Source organism: Micrasema longulum, unplaced genomic scaffold (assembly GCF_059751315.1).
Source record: "Micrasema longulum isolate JH-2025_06_02 unplaced genomic scaffold, ASM5975131v1 h1tg000089l, whole genome shotgun sequence".
NCBI lineage: Eukaryota > Metazoa > Arthropoda > Insecta > Trichoptera > Brachycentridae > Micrasema > Micrasema longulum.
This window is the reverse complement of record NW_028277295.1, coordinates 79477-101258: the sequence shown is the minus strand read 5'-3', so window position 1 is coordinate 101258 and position 21782 is coordinate 79477. Positions and strand designations below refer to the sequence as shown.

The 21782-nt window shown below is 33.1% G+C and overlaps 1 protein-coding gene across 5 annotated transcripts in view; it reads left to right on the top strand.

The window, feature by feature from the left end:
• The window catches only part of Sec16 (endoplasmic reticulum export factor secretory 16), a 72465-nt gene that overhangs the window by 38625 nt on the left and 12058 nt on the right, over window positions 1-21782 (top strand). For 3 of the 5 annotated variants that reach the window (XM_088234854.1, XM_088234863.1, XM_088234845.1), the window contains 10 exons: window positions 29-273; window positions 2025-2202; window positions 3509-3709; window positions 4336-4505; window positions 6402-6507; window positions 7231-7445; window positions 7728-7879; window positions 8417-8555; window positions 9562-9966; window positions 16753-17752. In XM_088234854.1, coding sequence (XP_088090980.1) covers window positions 29-273; window positions 2025-2202; window positions 3509-3709; window positions 4336-4505; window positions 6402-6507; window positions 7231-7445; window positions 7728-7879; window positions 8417-8555; window positions 9562-9966; window positions 16753-17676 — 2735 coding nt within the window. In that variant the 3' untranslated portion in view covers window positions 17677-17752. Of the gene's footprint in view, window positions 1-28; window positions 274-2024; window positions 2203-3508; window positions 3710-4335; window positions 4506-6401; window positions 6508-7230; window positions 7446-7727; window positions 7880-8416; window positions 8556-9561; window positions 9967-16752; window positions 17753-21782 lie in introns of those variants that run through there. The other 2 variants (XM_088234879.1, XM_088234869.1) reach the window with 1 other exon arrangement.

The window sequence follows — 21782 nt, the reverse complement described above, 5'->3', positions numbered from 1 at the left end:
ACTTCTCAATTTCTCTTTCAATCCCTAGGCGTGACACACAAGAAGACTGTGATCGAGTACTGTGAGATGAAGATCAGGGACGCCCTCGACAGCCTGGTCTCGCCGCCAGCGTACCAGGAGAGGAGCTCCGGCCTCTACCAGCACCACCCGTCTGCAGGTGGAGGAAGCACCTCAGAGCGGCAGACCGTGTCCTCGTCAATGCCGGCCAATGCCGACCTCGCTAGCTACGTGCTGATGTGGGAACTCCTTATTCTGCTGCTGAGACAAAACGGTGTACGTAGTGCGGGAGATATGTCTTTAGTGTTAATGAGTAATGTGCAGAAAACATTATTTTATTTTACAGAAATAACCCGTGTCCAGCACGCTCTCACTCCGAGGACTGTCCACAATCTTGATTTTAAACAAATGTTCATTCACAATACACCGGCCAATGCTCAGTCTGATAATATCGGAGACGATTCTTTTAGACAATTTGTTGGCCGGATACCAGGGAGAGGGTCGATAAAGGTCTTATCCCCAGAAGTAGTTTTGCACTTGTCCAAATTATTTTTTAGGAGTAAATTTTTAAACTGAAATAAATTTGCAGTTATTTTATTTTTTTACTTTTAAAGCACACTATATGGCACAAATCATCCTTGTTAGGGTGGGTTGCCCTAATCAATTAGAAAAAAAACCCGTGTTAAGTGTTTAGATTGTCAGCAGGTGGAAAAGGTTGGATGTGGATGGAAGGAAAAATTCACCACAACACCCAGACCAATCGAGAAAAAAATACGTCTTGGATTTCCTTTTTGCAACTTGCGGGAATCGAACCCGCGATGCCAGTTTTACAGTTAGCCATCTGACCAACTGCGCCACGGCGCCTGTCTACCATGAGTTTTATCGTGTGTTTAAAGATATCACAAACATATGAGTATTGAATTAAATTTATTAAAATAACTAATTATAGAAATATAACTCACTTTAATAACTAAATTAAAATAGGTATCACGATTTTTTTTTACAATTTCAAATTATTAGTAGCATAAAAAATATTTTTGAATTTATAATTTTGAATTCCAGCAAAAACAGTCCAATGCATTGGCCACGCCTCTAATATGTCACTGTTTGTGTTAATTCTGAGCTTTGTTTGTGGCCATTTAAATTCAAATAGAACATCATCACGAATCTTTTAATTACAATTATCAATATATTTATGTCAATTATCACGGCCAAACATTTTACATTTTTGTAGTGACATCCTTTTTAATAATTTATTTTTTAAAGTTATGTATGAAAACACTTCTCCACAATATCCATATTGATTTTGAAATACAATTAATTTTTCTAAATCCATTTCATATATTTTTATCGGTACTCGTTGCATGTGATATTTTCCTTTACTGATTAATAAACTGAGCCACGTGCTAATAATGATTTAAAAAAATTTAATTTTGAGAGATCTGTTGGTTTTGAATACAGGAGGTTGTTGTATGCACTTTGACCTATGGTAGCCTGGCGTTTGTTTATCTGTGTTGTTTAGCTGCCATTCAGTCCCACAGTGCAATCACCTTTGTTTTTTATTTATTTGTCTTGCAAAGCATCTGTCTGCATACAGACCTCGTTTCCTCTACAAGCATGCCTCGTAAAACTGTATACGAAAGGTGCACTAATGTCGAGATCCTTGCAGTATGCTAGGCTGAGACAAGCACCATAGATAAAATTAAGAAAGCATAGAGCGAATGAACAGCTAAAGAATGGCTTTAAAAGTTTTTTTTTTTTTTTTTTTTTTTTTTTTTTTTTTTTTTTTTTTTGCACCACAACAGGCCAGGAGGCCTAATTACAGTGGTGAATTACATCACAGAGCACCCAGGCTTGAGAAAAATCACATTTTAATTTTAGTGTTCTCACCGGGAATCGAACCCGGAACCTTCCGTGTGTGAGTCAAGCGTCTTGACCACTACACCACGGAGGCCGCCCTACACTACATGATACACTACAGTTGATGTCCTAATTTGAATGATGAATAAATTAATATTTTCTTTTAGATGGTAGTTGGCACTGATATAGCAGAACTGCTAGTCAAGAATAAGCGACAATTTGAGTGGCGCGGCCCGGGAGCTCAAGGGCGCCACCACAGCAGAAGGGGCAGCACATCCTCAGTCACCAGTCGTTCGGCTGAGATGCCCGTTGAGGAGGTGCCGCCCAACCAGGATATATTACCAGGTACTTTCCTAATCAAGTTGCGATTAGAGTGACTTGATTGAGTGTAATTTTTTTTTAAAGTGGGATAGTTATAAACATTTGGATGTGTGAATAAAATGGGGACTGGGTAATCAAAAACATTAGGGTGCCTAGGTTCAAATAAGGCAGGATAGTTAATAACATTGAGATATGTTAATTTAATGGGAGCAGGATAGTTACAAGCTATGAGATCTGTAATTTTAATGGGTGCAGGAGAGTTCAAAACATTGGGATTTGTTACCAAAGTGGGGGGCAGGATAGTTTCAAGCAATGGTATGTGTAAGTTATATGGTAGCAAGATAGTTAAAAATATTGGGATGTATTACCAAAATGAGGAGCAAGATAGTTACCAGCAATGGGATATGTGAAGTAAACAAGCTAAAACAAGATGCTCGTCTTCGAGGCCATTCAGGCTGGAGAAAACGAGATTCAATCCAAATCCACGGAAGCATTCCCTGATCAATAGGGTCGTTGATGATTGGAATAAGCTCCCACAAGAGCTGATCTCAATGTGTTCAAAAATGGACTAGATTTTTTTCATAAAAGTTAAAGTGCGCCAACAACTAACTTTCGTTAAAGCAGATTTAAGCATTTAAATTTATTTCAACAGAGAGGGAAAATTTTTTTGAGAAGGGAATATCCCTTCTCAAAAAATGTTTCCCTCTGTTGAAATAAATTTAAATATGAACAACTCCCTAGGGAGGAAATCCAGCCAGTCTGCAAGCATTTGGACATAATCAAACATTGTTAGATTTAAGCATATCGGCTTTAAGCTGCCCGCTTAAAATTAATATAATAATTTTAATAATAATAAAATAGAGGCCGGAGAGTTAAAATTATTGCCATGTACCAAAATGAGGGACAGAACAGTAAAACAAGCAATGAGATATGCAAATTTGATGGTGGCAGGAGAATTAAAAACATTGGAATGTGTTGCCAAAATGTAGGCAAGGTTGACTTCTCTATTGTGTCATTAATTGACATAGGGTAACTTTTTACATTTTTGTAAAGTAAATACAAAAGCAGATTTATTTAAGTAACTGTACTTATACCTGGTTATTATCTAACTCTATTTTGACCTGATTATTAAGTAACTCTATTTTGACCCGGCTATTATGTAACTCTATTTTGACCTGATTATTGAGTAACTCTATTTTGACCCGATTAAGTATGTAACTATTTTGATCTGATTATTAAGAACCAACTATATTTTGCACCTGTTATTACACGGTGATGTCTTGTTAAGTGTAACATTTTTATTTTTATCTTTCAAATATCTCTTTTCTAGTTGATGGAGCTGAGGATTCTTCAAATGACGCATCTCTATCAGCTCGAAGGACAGATCCGAGAGTTCAGAACTCTTCAGCGGCCAGAAACCCAAGGCGGACATCCTCCAACACAAACATTTTGGAGTCCTCTTCGCAGGAGAAATTCGTCACCGATCGCTTCAGAGAGTACCTTCTCTTTGGCAGTGGAAAGGAAGCTCTAGGTCAGTTATTTAATTGATAAAATTTCATATTAATTGATCACATAATAGACAAATATAAAGATTTTTAAAAATTTATATCATTGTGCAAAATACATTTATAAAAAGTTAAATCTTAATATTCATTTTATATCCAGGAATCAAGTTCCATTTGTATTTCTTGCTATCATAGTTTTGGACATGCAGGATACTTACCCTAACCTATTTATATATACGCCCAGTGGGCATTTTTAAGGACATATTTATACATAGAAAATTATTATAAAAGAAAGTAGAAAGACAATATAGGTATATAGTAGACTTGGTGGGAGTGGAAGCGGGAGAGAGGTGTTTAGAATTGAATTTGATTCAGTGATCGTTTGAAAGAAGACAACTTGTTATCATAGAAATCAAGACTGGTATGTTTGTTGGTTATATATTTATATAGTTAGTTCTATTGAAAAGGAGTTGACGCCATTATGTGTTACTTGAGTATTGTGTTTGCTTCGCGGTTATTTGAAATGCCAAATAAAATTTAAAATTCCCTCCCTTATAATTGCATCAACTCCTCCGTAGGCAATTACAGAGCTTATAATCATTAATTACTGTCTAGTTTAGATATTTTTCCACCTTGTATTTTGTTCTTACAGAATGGGCGATGAATCACGGACTGTGGGGCCACGCTTTGTTCCTCGCCTCCAAGTTGGATCGCAGAACATACGCCAATGTTATGACAAGATTCGCCAACGGTCTAGCAGCCAACGATCCTCTGCAGACCCTCTACCAACTCATGTCGGGAAGGCAACCAGCCTCTGTGACTGTAAGCGTTTGATCGATATTACATTATTCTTTTGTCCCAACTAGGGAAAGTTGAAACTTACTAATCTAAATACTGTAAACTCCCTAAATGATTATCATTTTGTTAATCTGGAATATAAAAATATAGTTTCCCACATTCACAACACCAGATTAAAAACTAAGGTAAGAAAAAGTTTAAAAAATACAAATTACTTCAGAAAACGGACATTAAACTTTTTCACCCAAACCTTTTCTATTGTGACTCTTTAACCTTTACCTTACTGTCCTAAAAACATCCGCGAGTTACGGTGCTGTGTAGTCATTACGCATGCAATAACTGAGAGATTTTATACTGGAAAAATATAATGTTCATAGGCAATTGGTTAAATTATTTATATTTGAAGTCCAAATTGGTAATATTTTTAATCTAATTGGCAAATATATGAAAAAAACATTAGCTTTTTGCTCGCAACGCGGGCGAAAGAACCGCCCTTGACGAAAGCCGAATAGCTACTAACTGGCATCTAGAAGTACTAGAAACTGCTGTCCGCGCGTGTGATGTGTGAAATTGTCTCTCTCGCTCCTGAATATACCTGTATTATCGAGAGTGAGACGTAAAGAGTGTGTGCGATTATATTAGAATTTCTAAAACGTGTGACACATTAGTAAACTTTCTATTGTATTGGTTATTTACCTCCAATTTTTGGTAACATGTTTTTTCTGTTCCCAATAAGAATTAGTTGTTTAATAAAAAAATATTTTAACCGATACGTAAATCTATAACGGAGGAATACCGAAAATCTTAACCCATAATTTATTATATGTATGGAGATTTAAAGTTATTAAATGCAATGATATGTTATTAGATTAAATTGGAAAATTTACTCAAAATATTCTTACATAATAAATGGTATAAATTAATATTTATTTATTTATTTATTAACGGACATTGTCCATGTATACAATTTATAAGGTTTAAATATTACAATAAAAGAATAGTTTAAAACATTTTAAAAAAAGAAAGAAGCATTGACAAACATAAGGGGCATCGAGACAAGCTCTAGACTATTTATTTAGTGCTCGTTTAAATCGTTGTAAACTTAAACCAAAAAAGTCCAGATCTTGTCTTGAGTTAACAATACGACAAAGGCGGGTCATTGGAGAATTTAGGCCATAGTTTGTTCTATGCTGATCGATGAACAGTACTTCATTGTTTCTCAATCTACGAGTCGGAATATTGAATTTTACTTGTCCCAGTAATGATGGAACATCGATTACACCATTTAGTATGCCGAATATATATATGGAGTCAATATTAGTTCTACATATTGTAGACTAGAAATATTTAACATTAACTCTATTTCAGCATAAGAATAATTATTTATCATTTATCATTTATTTATTCATATATATGTACATTAAAAAATAAAATATCTTAATTCATACATATAGAAATAATTAGGTAAAATTAGGTATATATAAATAAAAACACATTAGTATACATAATATCCAAAGAATAATTATCTCTCTCTAGTCCGAGCATCCACTCTATTTTTCAAAGCAAGCGATGTTGGACGTAATTAACTATACGTTATTGTATAACTGTATAGTTAATTAACTAGTAGGTAGTAATATTATTGTTTATTTTGCATAAAAATGTCTGCCTTAAAACAGGTTGTGCCTTGTTAGGCAGATTAGACATGATCCAGAGAAATCTATTACCTAACTGTGTATGTAGTAGATAAAGTAATTTTTATTTTTGTTAATAAACCACTATTATTAATGTGTTTTAGCTACACATCACTGGGAAGGGAAAGTCAATAGAAGCGAGATCTAGAACTTATGACTGATTATAATTATATACAAGTTTTTTTTATTATGGACACTTTATTTTATATGTGTATATTTATGTTTTTAGTGTATCTTGGATGAGAAATGGGGTGACTGGAGGCCGCATCTTGCTATGATTCTATCCAATACTTCTCAAAGGCCAGAACTGGACCGAAAATCTATCACGACTCTTGGTAACATAACAAATATATTCAACCCTCTAGAATCAATAGACTTTACATGTCTCAAAAATAAGAAAGTCCACCTTGTGGTGCATTGTGTTTATCTACACAGACCATTTGTTATTTTTAAGTGCAGGACTAATTTACCATTTATGATGCCTGTGTGGAGGATGATCGGTCTGTTAAACAGCCTACCAAGAGAGGTGTATCTTTTCCGTGCTAGAATTACCTGTTTTATACTGTTCTTCTCTGTTCTTTAAGGATCATATAGGTTTCGAAAATTTTTCAATGTAAAACCGGTCATAAAAAACGTTAATTGGCGGGATATTTGAATAAGAATGTTTGTTAAAAAATGGGACCTAAACATTTCAGTGTAAAAAGCGGGAAAAAGTAAAACTGAGGAATGTAAAAACGAGGTTTTACTGTATGTCTTTGTAAATGGCATCAAATAATCTTTGTTTTTTTAATACAAAAAAAAAAATTATCATTTATAACTTACGGTTATATTTAAATAGGACGAGCTTTTAACTTAAAAAGTGCAATATCTCATATATAAATCTTCAAAAAATATATGTGAGGGGTCAATCCGGTTGACGTGAATATTTTTTTTAATGTGATTTTCATTGCGATACTTCTTAATTTATTATTCGCTCCTCTCGGACACTGGAAAAATGAATGCATAATGTTAGTAAATAAAATTTTATAGATTTCATCATCGGCAATGTCTCTCCCCAGGTGACACTCTCCAATCCCGTGGGGACACATACGGCGCACACTTCTGCTATCTCATGGCGCGGGAGGAGTTCCTACCCACCCGCCTGCAGCTGTTGGGCCTGCCTCCTCCCCTCCCCGCGCCCTCACGCACACCCTCGCACGCGCTCATCATGACTGAGATATACGAGTACGCGTGCACACTCAGTCAGGACTCACATGTGCTGGGACATTTCCAAGTGAGTATGGAATGTCTCTCTCCAGGTGACAATACTAACTTATCATTCTGGGACTCTTCCAATTGAGTATGGAATGTATCTCCAGGCCGCACTGCTATCATTCTGGGATACTCCCAAGTGAGCATGGAATGTCTCTCCAGGTGAACAAAAAACCCAAAAAACATGTGATTTTTGGTTAATCACTATACTTAAAACATGCATTGATTGTATCGCATTCTTTTTTTTTTACTAAATGGTCATTTATTGAAGTGATTTTATTTCCTTTTTATTTTTTTTTTCCAGTTTTATAAGTACATATTAGCCACAAGGCTAGTGGACTGTGGATTATATGAGAGGGCGCTTCTCTACATGGAGAGCATAGCCAGTGTTGTAGTGCAGACACCCGACCAGTATCAGGCTTCCTTCATACAGAGGGTCTTAGAAATGGCAGAAAGGTAGACATTCTTTATTTATTTGATTTTTTAAACACCCAGCTGTATACTGCTGTCATAAGCAAAAAAGGAATTTGACAAAAATCATAAAATGAATTAAATATGTTGTAATATTCTGCTGCGTAGATGAGGAAACACCTATACACATTCTATGTGAGTGTGATGCTTTGCATCATAAAAGGAGCCTCATCCTCGGGAGACCACTGGTTAAACCTGAGGATGTTAAAGAGCTCACTCCCTGCCTAATAGCTTGTTACTTTACGGATCTGGGCTTGGAGGGGGAGATTTAGCAAAATGTAAACTCTCGCCTTCCAGACCTAGGCTTGGAAGGCGAGAACTATTCACGGGGACTCGTCACAATAGATCTTCACAGGTCGGAGTGACGTTAGGAGCTTGCATGGCACTGACCCCTTACCTCTAAGAATAAGAATAGGAATAAAAAACTAAATAATGTTTTTAAAGCAATAAGTAATAACAGTTTTTTTTTTGGCAGTGGATTATAAAATAAAACATTCAATTTATATATTTTTTCTTCTCCAGGTTGAAGTATTTCGACCCTGAGGAGAATGTAGGAGAGTTGCCGGATGATGGGGACCAGTATGGAGACGGCCAGTTGGGGCATGGAAGAGGGGAAAAAGTCTGGGTCACGAATATGAAAAGAATTTTAACTGACTTAAACGTAAGTATTTCAATTGTTTATAGATAACGAATGAACCTCCCCCCGTCCATTAGAGCGTTGAGATTGACAAATCTCAACAGAAATGGAAGACCATTTTCAAAAGGGAATATTGAAGTGTAGGAGTTTACTGGGCTGCTTAGATTTGGTGTTTTTGTGTAGGTAGGTTCCAGTGCATTAGATGCATATTTTGGTTTATATGTGGAACTACCCACAGAGGATATATAAGGCAGTGAAATAGATATTTTGCTCCTTACTCTTGTGTTCTTAAATTGCTCTTGATTTGCTTGCCTAGCTCCCGAAATAACAGTTGTGTTCACCGATTTCGGCGGGTCCCTGCAGTACCATAGCCCTCTTGATTTAAATTCTTATTTTCAAAGAATAAATATATATACAAAGAAGGAAAACCTTTTATTACAATCCACAGCTAAAATAATATAAGAAGGAACCTTTGCTGGAAACGAAGCTTAGCAATGTGTCACATTGTCACAGCAATGAATTTTAAAAAAAAGATATATGACTGTCTCAAACACTCTTTACAACTGACTCTCGGTGCCATAGATATATTCGCAAGTGAGAGAGGGAATTTCCCTTGTGACGCAGGCCAGCCTGTACTACTGCCACAAAACACTCAATTGTTCTCAGATTCTCCACTGTTAGCTCGCACTATGAGCGTTAGCAAATTGTTTTTAACGTTTTTAGCGATTATGTTTCAAGTATTATAACTTGACTTCAAATATAGTTGATTGAAGCAATTGCCTATGAATATTCTTTTCAGGTTTTAAATCCTTCATTTTTGTATGTGTATTGACTACACAGCTCCTGAACTCATGGATTTGTTTTATTTCGTTGTTTTAATTTGTACTCCGTGATATTTTCTTACATCTAATTGGGAGTCTGAGCTTATTAATAATTATTTTTTCTTCTACAAGTCCGTAATAATCGTTGCTTACCCTACCTACATCTAAAAATACTAACTGTTTTGTTTTATTAAATCTGTTCATTCCAGACCGGCGCAATGCATGAACCCCCTTCCAACCACACCCAATCGCTCGACTACTCCCAGCCACCCAACCAACCGATGCAGGAAAACCAGTTCCAGCAAAGCTCAGCTCACCAGCAATGGAACCAGGGCTACCAGCAACCCAACTACGATCAATTTCAGTTGCAGCATCACGAACAGCAGAACTTCGCCCAAGAAGACGCGAAGCAGCCGGAGATTGAGGGGATCCCGCAGATGTACGACCCTGGCTCGGTTCAGAACACTTCGTACCTGACACCGCTCGCCTACCAAGGATTCGAACAGAGTCAAGGCCACCCGGAAACCGAAGAACACAGCTACGGAGGGCCTGTCTCGTCTTCTGACAGCGGCTACTGGAATCACGATCAGCAACCGAACTACGGCTATAATGAGGTATGAAGTTTTCATATTTTGCTTGAGTTTTTAAACAATCAAAATCAGATTATCAACTGAAATCAAATTTCATTCGAAAAAAAAATATATATTTACATCTGAGTCAACAAAAAAATATACTGTAATAAGCAAACTTGAGGGGGGAGTTAGCAGCAAAATTGTCACAGTCCATGATCACTTTTTTTGGGAAGTACTACAAACAGTAGCAAAAAGACTATTTCTTGCAAGTTCAATGTGCAACTTGTGCATGGTATAGCAAGTAGCAAAAAGGCTATTTATTTTTATATTTTTTATTACATTTGTTTACTTTTTAGGCGTTTACGTTTACAATTATGCCTTTTTACGTTGTGCCGGTGTTAAGCCATAATAATTAACAGGAAGAAAAAAATACATATTAAAATAAATAAACTTATAATTACATGTGATACAATAGAATAACAATTCAGAAAAAAAAGTATAAACAATAAAGAATAAAGAATACTAATAAATGAATAACGATAAATAAAAAAAATAGCATAAAAAATAATAAAATATAAATTATGCAGATTTAGTTACAGACTTAATCAGATATACAAAGTGATAGAATTATTGAAATCATTAGAAAATAATACAAAAACATAATTAACACATGGTTTATTCAGTAAAAAATGAACCATTTAAGTTTGTAAGTGAAAATTGTTGATGGAAGTTCATTGTAATTTATTATATAAATAAAACATGAGTGATACTTTTGGAATATCCAGTGACCAATAATGATCATTAACATAAAAATAACTTTATTTAATTTACTTTCATACAATTTTGAATTATCTATCCTTACCTCTGTATTTTTTTGTTTTTTTAAATTTTTTATTTTTTATTTTTTGTTTTTTTACAATAAACAATAATAAAACAGAGTATTAAAAAATTAAGCATAATTACATATCAATGAAATACATATTAATAGAAAAATAGTAAATAAAAAAATCCCACAAAGGCATGGCCTGTTCGTGGGTATACAAGAAAATGTTAATGAATTTTTGCTCCTATAATAAATATTGGACAGTTGTAATATTTTTGCATAACATAAAAAAGAATAAATAAAATATTCTGTAAAAGATAATGTGGGATTTTTTTTTATAGTAATTAAAAAAGAAAATATTAAAAAAACACCAAAATATTCCTTATTATTAAAGGTCAACAAATAACTCATAGAAAAAAAGAGTTCATATCTTTAGTTTGAATCCAGGATGGTGCATGTTTTGTATAAATACATTGAACTCCTTTATAAAGATACCAGTCTCGAAGATGTCGCGAAAGCGATAAAACCGGTCACTAAATATTCCAAATTTGTCTATCTTCTCTGATGGAACTCATCTTTTATTTATATAATAAATAAAAAATTAAAATCATAAATAATATAACTAAAAAACAGTAAGTACTAAATTAAATATTTGATGAAAAACACCAAAATATCAAATATATATAATATATTGACAGGCGTCGTGACTCAGTCGATTAAATGGCCAACTGTAAAACTGGCATCGCGGGTTCGATTTCTGCCAGTTGCAAGAAAAAAAAAATTGAACAAAGATTTTTTTTTCAAATAGTCTTGGTGTTGTGGTGTATAATTCACAACTTCCTTCCATATACACCTGCTGGCAAGCCTCTAAAAAAAAGCTTAGCAGGTTATTTCTTTATTATAAAAAAAATAATTTTAAAAATAAGGCTATTAAAAGTATGGAAGGAAAGCAGATTAGTAAAACTTCACCAGTAAATAATATTAACAATAAATAACATGCTATAAATTTATTCCTGTAGCAATCTTATACAATGGTCTCTTCCCTTCATTAAAATACAGGTATGGATGTTCATCTTAAACATGGACATTGTTTTGGAGAACTTAATACGTTCATCCAAGGCGCCGAACACTCTTAAAGCCACATATATACAAAAAGTGTCTCCGAGGAAACTATTTATTTTTAGTTCCATATGCACATTGAACTTAAATGAAATAATCTTTTTGGTTCTGGTTTTTTTGATCGTCCTAAATGCAGTGATCATTTGGCGATATTTTTGCTTTACTTATTACTTTTTTCAATTACTTTTTGTGATTTCTTTTTCAATTTTATGAATCCAAGTCTGTTTGACTTCAATATGTGTTTGCATGTCTTGCTAGATAAATATTTTAAGTTATATATGTTTGTGGAATAGTTTTTTTATATTTGCGCTTTATGTTTCTAATCAATTATGTTTAACTATACTATATCATCGTCATTCACTTATTTGAACCTGATGGGGCACTGGATTTGTACTACATTGTTCTGTTTCGTTTGCGGTTATTTATTCATTCTTTATTAAGTTAGCTCGCAACATCTTAAGAACTAATAAAAAAAAAAAACAACGTTATAATTTCTTATCAAAATTTCTCAAGAACATATTTTTTCAAATAACAGTAAAACCCGTTTTACGCTTTTCAAGGGAGCAACAAAAAAGTGTAAAACTGCGGAAAACTTTAAAAGTGAGGAAATTAAAAATATATGGAAAAAATTAAATTTCATTAAAATATAATTATTGTACAAGACTATACTAAATATACTGCAGAATAATTGTAAGAACTGTCATGATTAAGGATTATTCATATTTACCAATGATATAATTAAAAATATTTTGTATTTTTTCAATCAATGAGGAAGTTCAGTGATTTTAAAAAAAAAAAATATTTGTTAATAGACTGTTAAACTAAATCAATTTTTTTTTTTTTTTTAATTTTTATATATCGTATTATCGGCGCTACGATTTTTCAAAGTTTTGTATTTCTGAAATAACTCCGCGTGTAACGTCTGAGGTTCATTACCGCTTATTCACATTCAGTTCTTCCCATTGGTCCAGAAGCGACAAGCAGACCGGAAATCTTCCATAGCTCTCATATCATAGGTTGATTCACATAAACCAGTGACGTCATTTACAGTAGTGCGTTTTTATCAAAATATTTTTTATTATTTTTTCTGTACATTTTCAAGAAACTTTGCCGAACAATTTAATGCTCTAATTTTTACCCCACGTCAGAAAACATTTTTTGTATCCAATTTCCCGTAGGGCTGAAGTTCCTCATTCTACAATGTGTTATTTTTTATTGAATTTAAAATAATATATGTATAAATAAATATATGTATAGATAAAAATAATTTTATCTGGGTACTTAACCTTAAAAACACAAAAATAAAAATTTGAATTTGCATAAAATGCATTCAACGATTTTTTCCCTAAATATTGGGAATTTTATTATATCGTATCATTTTTTTTTAGTATGGCATCACAAAATTTCAACTGTCATTTACATCGTGACTGTTTCACACTTTTATGATAACTGTTTAAACAAAAAGTTTAAATAAAAATCGGGTTGTGGTCCTGTGGCTAGTGTCTCGGACTCACGGACCGAAGGTCCGCGGTTCGAATCCCACTCTACCCCAACTCGATTCCATTTCTAATAGTGAGTTATTTACAACTCGTTGAAAATGGCCCTCAAAATTAAATATTTGGGTAAATCATAAGAACGCAAATATTCTTTTTATAAAAAAAAAAAAAAAAAAAAAAAAAAAACTATCTTCTTTTCATATTATGTTTATAACATCAAATAATATTTCGATTGCCAAGTTTTAAAACTTTCTGCATCGTAATTTATTGATGTAAAGACTTTATTCTTCCTAAACATGCATCAACTGCATGTCACTATTTAGTAAAATGTCAAAATCAGACACTTGAACAAAATGGTCAATTACACTGCACCTACTTTGAATTTAGTTTGAGATAATAATTTACATATTTTTTTATTTACCTCGATTTTATTCTCCATTTAGGCGGCGACGCGGGGCTCGTCTTTTGACAGATTGAATAAGTTGTGATAAAAATTTCTACATAAAACCGCGGTTATGAAAAACGTAAGAAACGTTAATTGGGGGAAAATTCAATGAGAATGTATGGAAAAAAATGGTACCTAAATATTATAATTCAGAAACGTAAAATTTAGGTTTTACTGTAATTTGAAATATTTTAATGCTTTCTATTTCTTCAGGCAACTGCTTAACAGCTTCAATCCCTTGAACAATGAGTTTTGAGACTCTTTTTTTTATCCCTAGGTTCATATGCATGACATTGTTAGTTAAATTTGAATATACATTTTTTTTTTATTTATCCCCTAAATTATTTTATGCATAAAAATGCTGCATTATATTTCATTTATTGCTTTACCGTGAGCAAGGTTATGTCTGCTATAGCCGTCAAAATCATCTCTCTCATTTGGGAAATGATGGCTAAGCTGACGTCAGTCCAAAAGACATTGTGAAACTGAAGTAGTTATGTGGTAGGAGATATTGTATCCCTTTAAAAAACAGTCAACTACAAAAGTTTATCAGTATGTTGGTCAAATACGCTTTACTTCAAATCATCGGTCCTATCGGAAGTAAAATATTCTAAAAAATAAGAAAGTTGTGGTGTGTCCGTATTAGTGGATCCTATGAGAAAAGTGTCCATGAACGTGTTAAATAATGTTAAACTTCTGGGAACCGAACCTGAGACCTCAAATGGCGGGCAATCGTGCTGACAAAACTGAAACCCCGTACCGCCGTGTAAAAATATCAATGACATATTTCAATTAGCAAAAACAGTTCTCAGCGCAGCATTTCTTCGTATTACCTATGTATATACATGTATTACTAAACTGCTCTAACACTTGCACTTGGCCTATTGCACTCGTTCACAGCCGTATGTAAAACACTTATCTTAATATTTGGCTCCCGGCCAAGGTTGCATACGAATGCAACAGGAAATTATTTAGCTAGTCTATGAACAAACTAGATACAATTAACACACGCTATGGGGTTCGATCTCATCGAGTACTTGCTATGGATTAAAATGATGGTAAATAAATATACAAATTATAATAACAACACCATTGAATCTCGCTTAATTTAAAACCACTTTTAACAATTCATTTTTTGTGTTTCAAAACATTTAAGTAATCAAAATTGCAAACTTATTTCAAAATATCTATCAATAATTCCCCATGTATTTTAACTCCTGAAATATTTACCTTACTTTTGTTGCTTTATTGAGATTATCAAATAGTTTTGACGTGCTGAGGTCTGTTCCTATATAAATTAAATGTTGCATTAAATGTATTTCTTTAAAAAAAAATCACTTGTTCGGTTGATAGTAAAAAAAAGAAAATTTTATTGTCGAAAAATTGTACATATATCTTTCAATCTATTTATCCTCGCTTGAATAACGAAACGGCACAAGTCATTTTTTTTATGTTTAAATTTATTTCAACAGAGAGGGAAAACATTTTTGAGAAGGAAATATGGAAGTGTAGGCATTTACAGGGCTTATGACCTGTCATTGGCTGGTTTAAGTGTGTAAAGTGGCCACTTAAACCAGCCAATGACAGATCATAAGCCCTGTAAATGCCTAGACTTCCATATTCCCTTCTCAAAAATGTTTTCCCTCTGTTGAAATAAATTTAAATATGAATAACTCCCTAGGGAGAAAATCCAGCCAGTCTGCAAGCATTTGGACATACTCAAACATTGTTTCATTTTTTTCCTATTGACAGGGTGAATTGAAGAGGAATTAATCTTGGAGTTTGTAATAGGCGACATTTTATGAATAAAATTTCATTTTAATACATTTAACAGCGTAATCTAGTTGTGCTTTCAATAAAATAAGGCCGTTTTTTCATCGTCCTGTAAAATAACAATAATGACTTACGCGGTGTTGTTTGCTTATGGATGATATAATGTTAATAATTTTAAAAAATACAGTAAATCATTATATTGTGTATTTATTATATTGCGAACATTTAATTTTATTGTGTGGACAGAGTAAACTTTTGAAATGTTATCTATTGTCAATTTGTAGTCACATTGTTGTTTTATCGGAAAGTCATTACCGAATCTGATTTACACCCCGTATCATTCCTCTTTTTTTTGCATTGATTATTCTCCAATTTATTTATTGTCACTTGGATAGTATTATAAATTATTCTGAATTTTAAATGTAAGTGTTACCCTTTTTTTTCTACAAAATATTATCAGTTGTCAGGTAAAACTCACTAAGTACAATTTTATGGTAAAGTGACTTTATTTCACTAAATTGTATACGATTCGAAACCGCTGTTTATGATTGTATCATTTTCAAGGGATTATTGAAAAATATAGACCTCAGTGCCGTATAGTCATTTTACCATAAAATCTGTTCTTAATGGTTTCTGTGTCTGTCAACCGATGATTTTATTCTCACGTTTTGCCAAGCTTGGTTGTTGTATCTTAATTAGAAATACATAGTTATATTTTAATGTTATTAAATTATGTTAACGCTTTATTTGTGATTGTAAATCCTAAGTAGTAATTCTGTAGTTTATTAAAGTAGCTGTATAATAATGGCGATATTTTTACTCAATTAAAAATTGTATTTGGAATTCATTATGTCTTGCCTCCAAATTTGGAACTGCAGCCAAAAGAGGAAACTGAGGAACCGAACGATGAAAACATTGTAAGTACAAGCGCTGTAGATGTTACCCTGTTAGGAATGCCACAGAACACTTTCGGCAGAGCCGAAAGAAACACCTCAACTTCCTTCTTCGCCCAAATACCCAGGCCACAGAAAAAGACACGCACTTTAAACAAATTACAGAATCACTCTTTAGACTCTTGCACGTTTGATTCGAACTTCGTCAGCTTGCCGCGCGAAACCTCAACGGGGGACGTTAACCTGGGAACGGGCGGTAATTTATCATCTGCTTTGCAGAGTGCCGCATCCTCCAGATTTCAGCCAAGCGAACACTTATCCAAGGAAGCCGACAAGCCCAACATGATATTGCGAAAGCGCATCTCCGCCATGGTTCACCCAACCAAAGAAGTCGCCAGCGCCGCCTTTGCGGAAAACAGGCACACCAACCTACCGAACGCGTCCGCGTACACGTACGAAAGAAGCAGAAGATCGCTCATCAGGAATCTCAGCACCGAACGGAACTACGACACCATCGAACAAAGCAACCTTTCGTCCAACAACTCGTCGATAAATTCACTGCCTTCTTCTCCCGGAATCCTGACGAAAAAAAAGAACCAAGGCATGAGTGATCTCGATATACAGTTAGCCAATTCGCACTTTGATTTCGATCACGCCGTCGAACCCAAGGAACTAACGGAACGATTCAACCACTACGCGAGGCGAAAAGGAAGAAAAGATCTCATCTGCAATACGGTCGATATGTGGGCTAGGCAATCGAGCCTCGATGATTCGCGTCTTACGAAATCCCACCCTGAAAATTTCAAACCTTTAATTTTTGGCGGGACATTTCCCATTGATTCTCCAGCTTCTCCCCCGGATAACGATAATGCCCACACGATCGCATCAAAGGAAGATCTCAATTCCACAACCGATAATAGTTCTGTTTCATCTGTGGACACCGGCCAAAAGATCCTTCTCAAACAGACGATCGAAAAGAGTCTGGATAATTTCGAGAGGGCGCTCGCCAAACGCCAGAAAGATTTAGAAATTCAAAGAAGGGAATTTTCTTCCAAAAAAATAACGAAAACATTTAATATCGATGAACCTGTCGCATACAAACAGACTTACGGGGATCATTTAGAACCTAAGAAAGAAAGCATAACCAAAAAGAAAAAAACCCCTTTCGTCCCAAGAACGTTCAGTATAGACGAACCAGTCTAATTTAAATTATTTTATTTGAAACACTTACATTGTGGTTATTAATTTTATAATAAAAATAAAAACATTGTGCTTTATATCCACTTGTTCTTTACTCGATTACCGGCTGGTTTCGAAGCTAAACATACTCCTTTATCGAGGTATAATCGAGAATTAAATACAAATCCTATTTTATAATTTTAACTGTGTTTGTATTATGGCATATGCATTAGACTTATGTAGTTTATTTAGTATTATAAAATATTTATATTCAATTCTTAATTATACCTCGACAAAGGAGCCCGTGTAGCTACGAAACTGGTTAGTGATTAAATAAATATGTGGGTAAAAACAAAGTAATTTTATTTAAATCATTTAATTTAGTTCTTGCGATCTTTAATTTATTCACATTTTTATTTGACCAAATCGCTTACATCGTAGATACCAAATTTAAAATTTTACCAGAATAAGGAGAAACTATCTCAAAATCTTTTTTTTTATTATATAAGTATTTTTTTTAAATCTAATATTTTATACGAGCAATAATAAATTCACGAGCGCCTTGTTCTCCTCTTTTATAAATCTGTTATACAGAATAAGTACGTTTTATGGATCTGTTCTGATTAATATGGCCTTTTTGATAGACCAGAAATCATTTTATGATTTAATTAGTCCCAATTTCGTTGGCTGAAAATACCTAAAACTGATAATGGAAATTGATCAATCTTAACAATAAATTTTGTTGCTTTTTTTTATTTTATTGAATTTTCACTTGCATTAAATCCGAGCCTTTATGAAATTTGTGATATTTTTCTCTTAAACTTAAATTTTTCCATTATTAATATTATTTAGCATTTACTCTGTGGTCAATTATTTTAATCTATGTCACTAAATATTTGTATAACCACTTACCAACTTTTCTATGTCTACCGGTTTCGTCAGGACACCAATTTCACTTACATGCGAATTCCACTGTACAACTTCATCATAGTAGTTGCACAAAAATATTAAACCAACAAACTGATAGGACACTGCTATTAGAAGCTAACACCAACATTCGCTGATTTAAAAAAAATGTTTAATCTTAGGGAACAATCGTTTAGATGTTAACAATGCTTATAGTATACAGTGGGATTTGCATATTTAAATTCATTTTTGGTTGAACAAAATAACATTACGGTTTAAATAAAATATTGTAGGTGTTAAATTGGGATAATATATCAGATCAGAAACCCCTGAGCGATGGCCTGATATTATAAAGGCATAGTTGTCTCCAATATCGAGAGTATTCTATGTATATATCATGCTCAGCTGCCTGACTGGTCTTCCTATCGGCATGACCTGAGGCAGGTTGGTTCTGGAAGCCGGGAGGTAAAACGGCATTAGTGTAATTGGATGCCCAATTTCAAAAAATGCCTAAGTCCATTTTTGTAGTTCTGAGATATTTCATGTTCTAGTGTTTAATTTGTTCCTGAAATGTTAAATGATAGAATTCGGGAAAGTTGAAAATACGTATTGTAATATTTTTCTTCTTCTTCAAAATTGTTACATGTTTAGTTATGGAATTATTGCTTGTAAAAAAGTGGACGTAAGCCTAAGGTCAGGAGTTAGGATTTTTTTTTTTAAATTTAAAAGACTAAGGGATTTTTCCTCAGGGAAAAAACTCTTAGACTAAGGATTTTTTTTAATTGAAATAATAATTTTTCAAGTATTTAATTTGATATGGGTATTCTTTATTGAAAAATTAATTAGGTACATGCATAGTTCACGAAATGCTCTACACGGCAGTGTTGCCAACTCAAACCGATAAAATTGGACTTAGGCATTTTTTGAAATTGTGCATCCAATTAGCGTCCTGAAACCAGTAAACATTGAAAAGTTGATAAGTAGTTATGTTCAAGTATCTACTTACATATATTATATTTTTCTTTTTATATTAATTTATGAAAAAAAAATATTCTTAACAAAACTACTTAAGGATTATTTAGGTGTAATCAATGTTTTCTACTAACATTATAAAGAAAAATTATATGATTTGATTATTTGTTCATATAATAATTTTTTTGATCAAAATAATTGAAGACATTAGTGGATAAAGGTGTTTTGTGACAAAAACAAAAAGTAGATCAAATCAGCTGGGGTTAAAGTTTTGAATACCAGTTCAATTATTGATAAAATAACACCTTTATTCGCTCTCAAAATCGGTTTTCTGCTACTTTTTATGGTGTAGTTGGCTTTATGTGAAATTATGGGAAATACATAAAATTTTCATTTATGTAAAAAAGTTTTTTTTTTTAATTTTCAACATAGCGCCATGTCTTCAATTAACTAATTATATATAATTAATTGAATCGGGTTGTGGTCCCGTGGCTAGTGTTGTGGACTCATGGATCAGAGGTTCGAGGTTCGAACCCCACTCTACCCCAACGTGATTCCCATTTACTAATAGTGCAACTCGTTGAAAATAGTCCCAAAATTAAGATATTTTGGTAAAGGTACGCAAATACACATATATATTTTTAAATTAAAATAATAATGTAATATTTGCACAAAATAATGTAATGTTAAAATGTCATTTGTAATTTATAATGAACGAAACGTGTACACTGTTTGATCAATAAATACACGGAATTTGTGTATGTTTATTTTTGAAATATATATTTATTTCTCAATATTGATATTATCCCCTTCAAAGTAATCACCTTCGGATTTAATACACTTATGCCAGTGTTTTTTCCAATCGTCAAATCATTTTCGGAATGCACTTTTATGTCTGGCTTTCATTTCCGTTTTCGTTCCATCCTGTCTTTATCTCCTCTACATCAAGTCCGGTGAATACTGTAGAGAGGCATCAATACGATCTGGTTTTTTGTCAATAAATCGCGAAAAAGTGCTTTTATTTTCTTGAAAATTCACCAATACTAAAAGATGTCTTACTAGTTTGTCTGTCAAATACTAACTACTTGTCCAAAATGGCCGAAAATTCACAGATTAACTATGAAAATGTGCACCAATCCAGGGAAAAAAATAGGCTCTTACAGTTATGTATTTAAATGTATAAAAAATCGGGTTGTGATCCTGTGGCTAGTGTCTCGGACTCACGGACCGAAGGTCCGTGGTTCGAATCCCACTCTACCCCAACTCGATTCCATTTTCTAATAGTGAGTTATTTACAACTCGTTGAAAATGGCCCTCAAAATTAAATATTTGGGTAAATCATAAGAAAGCAAATATTTCTTTTATATAAAAAAATAAATATAAATCTTCCATGTTTTATTTTATCAATTCTTGAATGCTATATATATATACCAAATTTATAAATTTTTTAATGCGGCTTAGAATCTTTTGCTAAATAAGTTAAAATATTCACTTAACACACCGTGTTACATAAACCATTCTGCCTATGTTTATGTATTCGGTAATTCCTTTATATTTTTTATTAAAATAATCTAATTACATTCATAATTCATAAAAAAAGTATATTTAATTAATTTTAATCATTAAGGAAAATGTTTAGGTAAAAGCATAAAGTCACAAAGTACTATAAGGATTTACTTGTACAGATTAATAATTTGTTGTTTTTTTTGCTGATCTTGTGAATATGACTGATCAACGATAAGTTAATAAGCTTTTTGTGTCATGTTTGTACATCAAAATATTCTAGATATAAGATTAAACAGAGGATAATAGTATTTGCAATTCCTTTGAACTATCAACGCTTATTTTATTATTGATGAAATTCAGTGCAATGGGAAATTTTATATAAACAATGTTTTCTTTCTGTAATGTTTGAATAATTAATGATACACTAAGTTATCCCATGTTGGGTCATTATCAAGTACTCTTTATTATTGTTGTAAAAACACTTTGACTTTACACTTATGCACAGATCATATTTATCCAGACTAGTACCTACTCAGTGTTGCTATAATACATAACATACCTTTCCATTTAAGTTAGTAACAAGCTAACCATAATCTAATAACACAATAAACAAATAAAACAATAAATCATAACATAAATATTCTTCATTTCATATTAATTTCCGGTGCCTCATTTCTTGGTAGTTTGTCACTACCTTGGGCTACCTCCGATTCTTCTATACTTCGCTACTATATTGAGGTTTAAAT